This window comes from Aythya fuligula, chromosome 2 (assembly GCF_009819795.1).
Source record: "Aythya fuligula isolate bAytFul2 chromosome 2, bAytFul2.pri, whole genome shotgun sequence".
Lineage (NCBI taxonomy): Eukaryota > Metazoa > Chordata > Aves > Anseriformes > Anatidae > Aythya > Aythya fuligula.
The window spans coordinates 53,746,840-53,756,444 of NC_045560.1; the positions used below are offsets into that span (position 1 = coordinate 53,746,840).

At 41.6% G+C, this 9,605-nt stretch overlaps 1 protein-coding gene across 1 annotated transcript; it reads left to right on the plus strand.

Moving 5' to 3' along the window:
- The first annotated feature begins 1,314 nt into the window (after positions 1-1,314).
- HUS1 (HUS1 checkpoint clamp component) lies at positions 1,315-9,360 on the plus strand. The gene is made up of 8 exons (XM_032183318.1): positions 1,315-1,396; positions 1,678-1,805; positions 2,403-2,579; positions 3,193-3,300; positions 4,194-4,268; positions 6,289-6,388; positions 7,092-7,223; positions 8,160-9,360. Exons 1-8 carry the CDS (start codon positions 1,345-1,347, stop codon positions 8,240-8,242), a joined length of 855 nt encoding a protein of 284 aa, XP_032039209.1. The 5' UTR covers positions 1,315-1,344; the 3' UTR covers positions 8,243-9,360.
- The last annotated feature ends 245 nt before the right edge of the window (positions 9,361-9,605 follow it).

The following is a 9,605-nucleotide window of genomic DNA, read 5'->3' on the forward strand; positions in this document are numbered from 1 at the left end:
CTTCCGGGTCTTCACGTGCACTGAACTGTGTGTGTGAGGAACGGGTTAACCACTTTGCCATGCTCTGCCTTATCTGCTCTGCAAGGAAAGAGTTAACAGTTCTGCCTAGAAGCTGGGCACTAATTGCTTCCTCACCACCCAGAGCTGTAAACAGGAGCCTGAATACCTTTAGGGGATGCACTAGGAGCAACAAACCCATTAGGTGATGAAAACAGTAAAAATCCTGTTTTGAGAAAACTTCAGCTTCAAGGCTGAACCAGGTTGGAATTATCAGACAAGAGATATTCAAACCTCACCTGGATGTGATCCTGTGCAATGTGCTCTAGGTTGCTTGATCAGGGAGATTGGACTAGATGACATCCAGAGGCCCCTTCCAACCTCAACCATTCTGTGATTGATTCTGTTATGGTTAGGGTGAGCCATTAGGGTTGAGGTTGGGGTTTAGGTTTAGTTCTACTGTTAGGATTCAGGTCTAGGGTTAGGGTTCGGGCTTAGCTAGGGTTTAGTTAGGCTTAGGTTTACAGTTAGGGTTAGGATTGAGCTGGGGTTAGGATTAGGTTTAGCCAGTAGTGTGTGGCTTGGGTTAGTGTCCTGGGTTAGGGTTAGGCTTAAGTGTTATGGATAGGTTTGGTGTTTTGGGTTATGTTTAGGTGTAGGTTTACATTTAGCATTAGGGTTTGGGGTTAGGGTTAGGCATTTGGGTTCAGGCTAGGGTTAGGATTAGGTTTAGGTGTAAGGGTTAGGATTAGTGGCTAGGGTTGAGGTTAGGGTTTGAGTTAGTGTTAGGTTTAGTTTTAGCTTTAGTGTCCTAGGTTAGTTTTAGGCTTAAGTTTAGGGTTAGCCATTAAGTTAAATGTTAGTTTCAGGGTTAGGATTTACAGTTAGGTTTAGGGTTTCAGATAACATTGAGGTTTTGGGTTAGGGTTAGGGTTCAGGTTTAAATTAAGGGGATTAAGTTTAGAGTTACATTTCTGGTTAGGATTATGTTTAGGGTTACTACTTCCTTCCACGACTGTTGCTTGTTTCCCTTGTGATCACTTAAGTTTAGGAACACCCCTAGAGGCAGAGCCTGAGCCCGGCCCTTCCACGGCAGGGCGCGAGGCTGGGGTTACCCCTATTTTCTGCTGCAGGGCGTTGAAGAAAACCCCTCAAAGACAACAGGGCTGAGAAACCACCCAGATATTTGGATTCACAGCTTTGTCAGGGGCATGCCGAGCTGTGGCGAGCACGGAGCCCTCCTTCCCCCCGCCCCTCGCGTCAGCCGCGCCCGGGGCCGCCTGGGCCCCGCCTTGGGCCGCGCTGCCGGAGGCGGGCGGCGGCGGCGGGGGGACGGGGAGTGCTGCCATGCGTTTTCGGGCTAAGATCGTGGATCTCGCCTGCCTCAACAACTTCAGCCGTGAGTGTGTCGGGCTCGGCGGTGCCTCGGCCAGCCTCACCCGGCGAGGAGGAGGAGGGAGGGCTGTGTGCGCCGGCCCCCTTTGCAGACGCGCTGAGGCCCAGGCCGTGGCTCCATCCAGCGGGAGTGCGGGGGGGGGGCAGCGTGAGGTCGCTTTCTTCCCCCTCATCCCCTCGGCGTTTCTGGGATTTTCTGGTATCAGATGTGATTTTGGGGATTAAGGGTTTATCCCCCTGCCAGCAAAGCAGTTTGTGCTGTAGTATTTCCCCTTCCCTCCGCAGGCGTCGTTAACACCATTGCCAGGTTGGCGAAGACCTGCACGCTGCGGCTCACCGCGGACAAGCTCTACTTTATCCTCTGCGATAAGGTGGCAAATGGAGGGGTCAGCATGTGGTGCGAGCTGTGCCAGGTAAGCCTGGGGGAGTTAAAAAAAAAAAAAAAAACAAACACAAAAACCACATCACTGCAAACCAGAGCATTCAGTTGGGTCCTTTCTACACAGTGTTGATTCCAACTACAGCCCTTACCCGAGGTGTCTCAGGTCTCTCAAGGTGCTCTGTTTTGCAAGACTGCCTTTTAGTTGTGCAGGCCCAGTGTTTCGGGCTAGACACCACTGTTCCTGGGTTGTCACGTCTTTGTAAGGCTTCAGTGTGTGCTGGCCCACAAGATCCTGCCCAGAACTGGAAATAGTTGAGCATAACTCATCCCTAATACCCCATGTTTTGACAACCTACGTGTGTTAGGGCAGGGTCTGAAGTTAATGGGTTTAGCTCTGAAGAAATGGGCCTTCATCCTTACACAGCCTGTATTGATTCCTGCACATGGTGCTGGGCAGAGGAAACCTGCTGTAAGCATGTGCTTCTAAAGTTAAGGTCTGCTAAGTCAAACTTGCCCCACTTCATTTGCTTTTTTTTCTTTCTTTTTTTCTTTCCTTTCTTTCTTTCCTTTCCTTTTTTTTTTTTTTTTTTTTAAATTTGCTTTATTTCACAACTTTTAAAACTTGCAGGGGAATTTCTTTGACGAGTTTCAGATGGAAGGAGTGGCTGCGGATCACAATGAAATCTATTTAGAGCTCACACCTGAGAACCTGTCGAGAGCATTAAAAACTGCTCAGAGTGCTAAGGCAGTGAAGATCAAGTTGACTAACAAACACTGTCCTTGTCTCAAAGTTTCTGTGGAGCTAGTAAGTGCAACAATGCTTTTATCATCATTATTAAGTAAAAGCTTTGGTGTAACTCTATAAAACTAAAGAAAGAAAAATCTTCCTGTTTTCCATTTTACTGGCATTTCCTGCCATCATGGTTGGTAGCGCGCAGAACCAGCTTTGTATTTTCCAAAAGACAAGGAAGATGTGGAAGAAGAATGAAAACCATGTGATTGAGACATCTTTTTATAATGTCTTTGTCACCTGCTACCTTTTCTCTATTCACCCTCTAAATTTTCTGTGGATGATTGCCTTCTCATTGGAGCCTGTAGGTGCAGGAGGTTTAAGTGTATTTTTTGGCTCTTTGTTTTGTTTTTGCTTGTCATGCTATTCAATTTCAAACTGCACTTCAGATTTTTTGTTGGTTTTAACACATCTTCCCTGTTTAACTTGAAGGATAGCACATAAATAGCCATGACTTGCAATTTCATCCTTACTCAAAAGCGAAGCCTGCGTAATAGGGGACCTGTGGAAAATTGGAACCGGGTGTCTGAGGCACTTGGTTCTAGTATTTCCTAGACTGGATCTGAAAAACTTGGATGCAGAATTCAAGTCCTGTTTTTAACTTCAAGAGCATCCTCTCTCCCTCAAGCCATCCTTATCAAGCAGCAGTAGGATTGTGACACATGACATTCCTGTGAAGGTTATTCCCAGAAGATTATGGAATGACTTCAGAGAGCCCAGGGTGCCGGACTTTGATGTAAGCCTCTGTTTTTATATTCACTGTGGAGTGGGGAGGTGGCTACTGTGGTGGAGTATACAGCCAGTGGGTTTTGGAGAGGAGATGGAGCAGAAAAGGGAAGGATGGAAGCTAGATGTTTGGAGAGGGCACATGGCTTCCGTCTTGACAAAAAGAGCTCAGAACCTCTGAAAACAGAGCAGGTAGTTACTGATTGTTGCTGTGATATTCAGGGTGGGACAGGGAAGGAGCAAAGGACTTGCATAGCTTTAGACAGGAGCATAAAACACACATATGATTACTTCATATAATCAACTGCTTAGGTACCAAGTAGCCCAAATAATCTGTTATATTTGTAATTCATGGCCTACCTGGCAGAGTTGAATGTATATGTGTTTCTTCTTGTTTTTTATATATTCATTCTATATCCTTTTTGACTTTTAGCAGAATTGCAAGGAAAGGTCTTTGTGCAAATGAGTTACTGTTTGAGGTTAGGGATGTATGTTACCTCTACAGCTAAGATTATTTCAATTTTGAAGACATATGGCACAGTAGAAACTATGCATTGTATTCTGTTATTTCAGGTTGACACTGATGCAGTTTCAAAACTGATTGGCTATACTAACTTTTAGCGGGTTCCTGTGAGAATCTGATCTGCAGAAATGGTCTGTGCTTTATTTTGAACACAGACTTGGGATAGTATGTGTGAAGCAATTGCTAGAGTAATGCCCTGTTGGTATAACGGGAACGAGTTCTGTTCCTAAAACACTTAAAGATTTTAGTTAAATATTGTGCTTCGTGCGCTCAGTACATAACTCAGGAATCTAAGGGTATGACTGAAGGGAGAAATGAAGGCATTGCATCTAATTCACACATGAAATATCGGTGTGAATGCAGCTCTTGTGTCTTCCTAGGTCAGTATTTACCTACCAGCACTGAAAACAATGAAGAGTGTTGTGGAGAGAATGAAGAATCTCAGCCATAGCATTGTAAGTTAAGACACTTCAAGTCATTGTCCTACAGATGTCATTTTATCTTGGACGTAGCACTTTTCCCTGTTGCCCAAACTGGTGCCCCTGTCTTATATTTTATTTTTGGATGGGTCAGATGTTGAACCAAAGGTACCTGAAGATTGTGCAAGGGTTGAAGAGAATGATGGGATTTATTTTAGGACTGACGCTGAAGAGCTTGTCCTGGACTTCATTGAATGTGGTGCTCTTTGTACTGAATTCCAGAAAGAACATGATACCGTGTTCCTGCAAGCCACTCTTTACAGCTGGAAAGAAATTGTAGTCTTTCATGAAGCTAGCTGGAGACTTTCCAGGTGATTTCTTTAAAGAAATGCCTATTAAGTGAGTCTTGTGTTACGTGTCTGTTGAAATGACCTTTTGGTGAACTTGAGGTATGATTTAGAGGAAATCCTTCTTGTGGCTCATGGGTGTCAACCTGTGCTTTAGATTCTGACATGGTGAGCTTTCAGCCCACCCTGGGTTTCTGGAGTGCAGGTAGACCTTCCACTGGAAGAAACGCTGCAGTTGGTGTGAAAAGGGATTTATTTTTTCTTTTTAAGGGATTTTTTTTTTTTAATTTAATTGCTCTCAGTCACCAGAATTTACTGGCATTAAAGGGAGTAAGTAGGTATAGAGCTTTGGAATAGTTTGCTTTGGGGATGTTTGTAACAATGTTTATAAATAGACTTTTTTTTTTTTATAAACTGAGAATCTTGAAATTGGGTAGGTCTTAGTCTTACAAGGCTTGGAAGGGTTGAGAAACTAACAATGGCTTTCTGGCAATTTTGCAAATGGCAATCATCATGCAAATAGAAGAGTAAAGCATTTCAAACTCTTCTCCTTTGTAAACCTTCTGGGTGCACTCAGAGTGTGCTTTCCCTCCCGTATCCTCAGTGTACATGATTACACACAACAAAGCAGTGCACACAGGGTAGCTGTGTGATGGGTTTGATCTTTGGTGTGCAGCAACACTCAGAGGAGGTAGTATATTAACACTGGCATAACCGTGTTCCTAAATTCCTTACCTCATGCTCCAAAATATGTTTATAGTCAAAAGTAAGTAAATCTCTGGGAAATAGTTTTGATAGTTCTAAGGGAGATGGCAAAGTACTTGTGTCTCTACAAGCTTTTCTGTTATTAAATATCAAAAACATCAAGTGTCAGAAATATTTATGCTAGATGCATAGATCCTGATAGTAAATATGGTCAAGATCAGAGCTACAAAAATGGCTTTTAGAAGGTCTTTCAAATAGTAAGTGGTTCTTGCGTGGGAGCATTCATCTGTGGGCATCTCCCCTTCCATGGGTAATTCTGGTTGTCATGTGAACCTCTATAAACTATTGAGAATTCTTCTGATCACAGAAGTGAAGTGCTTAGATGTGTGTTAGGAATCCTCTGATTTGCCTAGGATTCATGTAAGATCATATATAATCTTCTTCTGGTAGGACACTTTGTCAGGATAGAATTTGAAGGCTTTCAGCATTTTTCCAGGATTTCTAGCAGTCTATAGTACTGCTTGGAGTTGTTGCTCTGGTGCAGTTGTTGTCTGTTTTTAAGTCTGGGAAAGCAACTGCAGATCAGCTCTTGGTTCATCCCATTTTCTGTGCGTATCGTATGGACTGTGTATGTGTCTTTCTGTTTGTTGAAAACCTGGAAGAGCATGCAGTAATGTTCATCTTCTACAATTTCAGTCTCTTTATTTCTAAAGCCTTTGTCCAGCACATGAACTTTCCAAAGCCAGTACTTGTTCTAAAAGTATTGGAGAGAGATTGAATTTCTCTTGCTGTAATTTCAGAAAGATGGTCTGGGATCATTCACACAGGAATGATGAGAAATGTATTTTGTAGCTGAGCATTAGGATGTTTGAACCATGTTCAAAAAGTGCAATTGAGCTTTTGAAGGCACTGAAGCGCTTCAGGAAGCTTGAACAGAGGAGCACTTTATTCCGTTGTAATTCTGCAGTGCAGAAGTGGCTTTCCTAAAACTGATTGTATTGCAGGTGATTGAAGCAAACTTGAACGGAGAAATGAATTTGAAAATAGAAACTGATTTGGTATCTGTAACAACACATTTTAAAAACTTGGGAAATCCTCCCTGGGGTAAGTTTCCTTGTTTCTTACCTCTTACGTCTGTTTTACAGAATCATTTAGATTGGAAAAGACCTTAAAGATCCAAGTGTTAATCTAGCACTGCCAGGTCTACCACTAAACCATGTCCCTGTGCACATTTACATGTCTTTTGAATACCTCCAGGGCTGGTGACTCAACTACTTCCCCGGGCAGCCTGTTCCAATGCCTCACAACCCTTTCAGTGAAGAATTTTTTCCTAATATCCAATATAAATCTCCCTTGGTACAACTTGAGGCCATTTCCTTTTGTCTTACTGCTTGTTGCTTGGGAAAAAAGACTGACTCCCACCCTGCTACAAACTCCTCTGAGGTAGTTGCAGAGAGCAATAATGTCTCCCCTGAGCCTACTGTTTGGTCTCATTATGTAAGTGTGATGCTGATAATAGTACTTACCTTCTCTTAGCACTTACAAAATAGCATCAAGTCCTTTGAAGTCGTGAAATGAAACCTTAAAAAGGAAAGCGGCCAATGTCTATTCCATATTTATGTGGGGAATCTCTTCCAGTAACATTGACAATCTGTAAAAAAAACTGGGTTTTAGCTTCCTTGCACTGCTGTTGCTGCTAAAACAGTCCCTTTGAATATCAACCGTTCAGTGATTGTCAGGTGTGTCCTTACAGGTTTTGAAATCCCTTCTGATGTTTTGACTAAGTGATGTGTTCTTTTGCTTCCAGCATCAGAGGATGGATGTCAAAGCTCTGCTCAAGACAGAGATCTGGAAAGCATGGCTGAGGCACGCATAGACATCAAGAAGCTGCAGCAGCTGCTTGCTGGACAGCAGGTCAATCCCACAAAAGCCTTGTGCAGTAAGTTCAACAGCTCTGTTTGCAAACTCCAGTTAAGGAGAGGAGGTTTGCTGTCCTTGTAGTCATAGGAGAACATCTCTCTTTTTGTCACTTTAAAACTTGGCTATTTTTACTGTGCTTGAGAATTGTTAATATTTTTGGTTTTAGTCAGTGGGCTTCAACCCTTATGTGCTTTGGAAAGAGATGGAAAAAAAAAACAAACACTAAAAAGCATTGTCATGACCTTTTAAAAGTATCAAGTTGGAATATCTGAACTGACCGGTTATGTGTGCCTTTTTATCATCTTTGTTTTGAAGTTAAACTGTTGTATTTAAGAACGTTAATATTTTTTTGGAAATTCTTCAAGCTTTAGTTTCTACCGGAAAAATGAATTTACTGACTTTTTTTTAAAAAAATGTTTCCCTCATGTGCTTTCTTATGTCCAGCACCAAATTAATTCTAATAACAAAATGCTTTTTACACAGCAGATGTTTCTAACCGTAGAAACAGTGTGTTCTTCCTAAGCAGAAGCCATGCAGGGTTTATATTCTATTTTGATAACTCACTGTGCCTTTCCCAAGGCCTTCTGACCTCCTAAGAACATCTCTGCATTATAGTTTAGTGCTGATGCTAAGGCACTTAGTTTCCCAGAGAAGACTAAGTCATCGAATTAAAATATTACATGCCTTACAGGGCACTACATGCCTTAAAATTACATGTTTCCTTTTTGTTATGAACTTCCATAGACTCTTAATAATTCTTCATGGATCTTCAAGGACTTTAATACTACTGGGTGATATGCCTAGTCATCCTCTTTACTTCAAAATATACTTTAAAATTGCATCCTGTATCGGATATGGTAGAAATATTGTATTCTTATGGTGGTGTTCTGTAGAGGATGTCATTTTAAAGTATTTGCCATACTTCAAATTGGATTTGTGTTTTTTCTCTTTACAGATATTGTAAGTAAGAGAATCGTCCACTTTATCTTGCTCCATGAGGATGTTTCCCTTCAGTATTTTATTCCAGCACTTGCCTGAATGATTCAGAATCACAGTCATTTTCGAACCAGAGGCTCTGTCCACAAAGGGGGAAAAGAACTATCAGTGTTACCTGTTTGAGTTGTATATAAATTCCTGACACTTATTTTTTGATTATAGACTGCTTGCTCTGTAAATGTTACTGTACCCCCTCTATAAGATGGGGTTAGGTGGGGGAAAAGGATCACTGTTCATTTTGTAAAATGTAAGACATAATCAAACAATTTAGTCAAATACACGCTTTATACAGTTTTTCTAACCAACTGACACTTGTGCTGTTGAGTCATTGAATCTGGTGAAATTTCAGGTGTAAGTGTTCATCTCCTTAACATTGGTGCCTGTACATAAGTCAGCTTCCAGAAGGGGCAAGGAAGGGGGCTGTTCTTTCTTTATTAGGAATATTTGGACGAATGGGATATTTAGCTTGTCGATATTCAGATTGTGTTCTTGTTCCTTCAGAAAAGAAAACAACTTGAGGTTTGATATTACTACATGGTACAGTCAGGAAAGCATTCACTGCTTGTATTAACTCAAGGTTATGCAGCACTGAGCATCAGACGACCATTAAGCCATAATTTTTGAGGTCCACTGTATGACACACTTGAGAAGCAATTTTACAAGATCTCTGGCTTCAGTGACAAAAGTTTGAAAGTAGAAGACTTCACATAAATTTTCTAGTTATCCTGATATTTGAGATGAACTACAGCTGAATTATGCTTTGGAAGAGATTTCTGTCTTGACCATGTATTTCAGTTACAACTGCAGTAGGAGGTAGGAACATATAATCCGGAATTGAAGCTTTTTGTATTTGTGATGGATCTGGGATACTAATAAAGAATTGTTGCTTTTGGGTAGGGAAGTAATACTCCTCTGGCATGCAGCTGTAAAGAGAAGTTTAGAAGCAGTCTTGCCAGGAGAAGTTAATGATGGTTTTCAAGTATTGCTTTGTTGTTACATACTATAAAAGTCTAAAGATGCATGCATGCTGGATTTCCTGTACATTGTTTTTTAATCTTTGAAAAGATCAGAGGTTGAAGATAAGAATGGGGAGAAAAAGGACTAATATCTAACAGTCTACTAACATAAAGAAGGAGAGGCTAGTAGAGAGAATCTTACATCTCTTCAGGTGCTGGTTGTGCAGATTCAAACAGGCCTCTGACCAGCGTGCAACATGCTATTCAGATCCAATCCCTGGAAGGGATTTTTTTTTTTTTTTTTAAAGAAAACAACTCCATACATCCCTCCAACAGAAAGGATGTTCACATGGGAACTTCTTGCTGCAGGTTTAGATAAAGACAAAGAAATCTAGGTAGCATAGTCCCTGGTAACCAGTGGGAGATGCCTGCAGGCCTCCTATGTTACA

Bases quoted from the DNA above. Each gene is read 5' to 3' on its own strand.
- HUS1 (XM_032183318.1), top strand. From the start codon at position 1,345: ATGCGTTTTCGGGCTAAGATCGTGGATCTCGCCTGCCTCAACAACTTC. The intron at 1,397-1,677 runs GTGAGTGTGTCG...TTCCCTCCGCAG, and splicing joins CTGCCTCAACAACTTCAGCC to GCGTCGTTAACACCATTGCC. The intron at 6,389-7,091 runs GTAAGTTTCCTT...TTTTGCTTCCAG, and splicing joins CTTGGGAAATCCTCCCTGGG to CATCAGAGGATGGATGTCAA.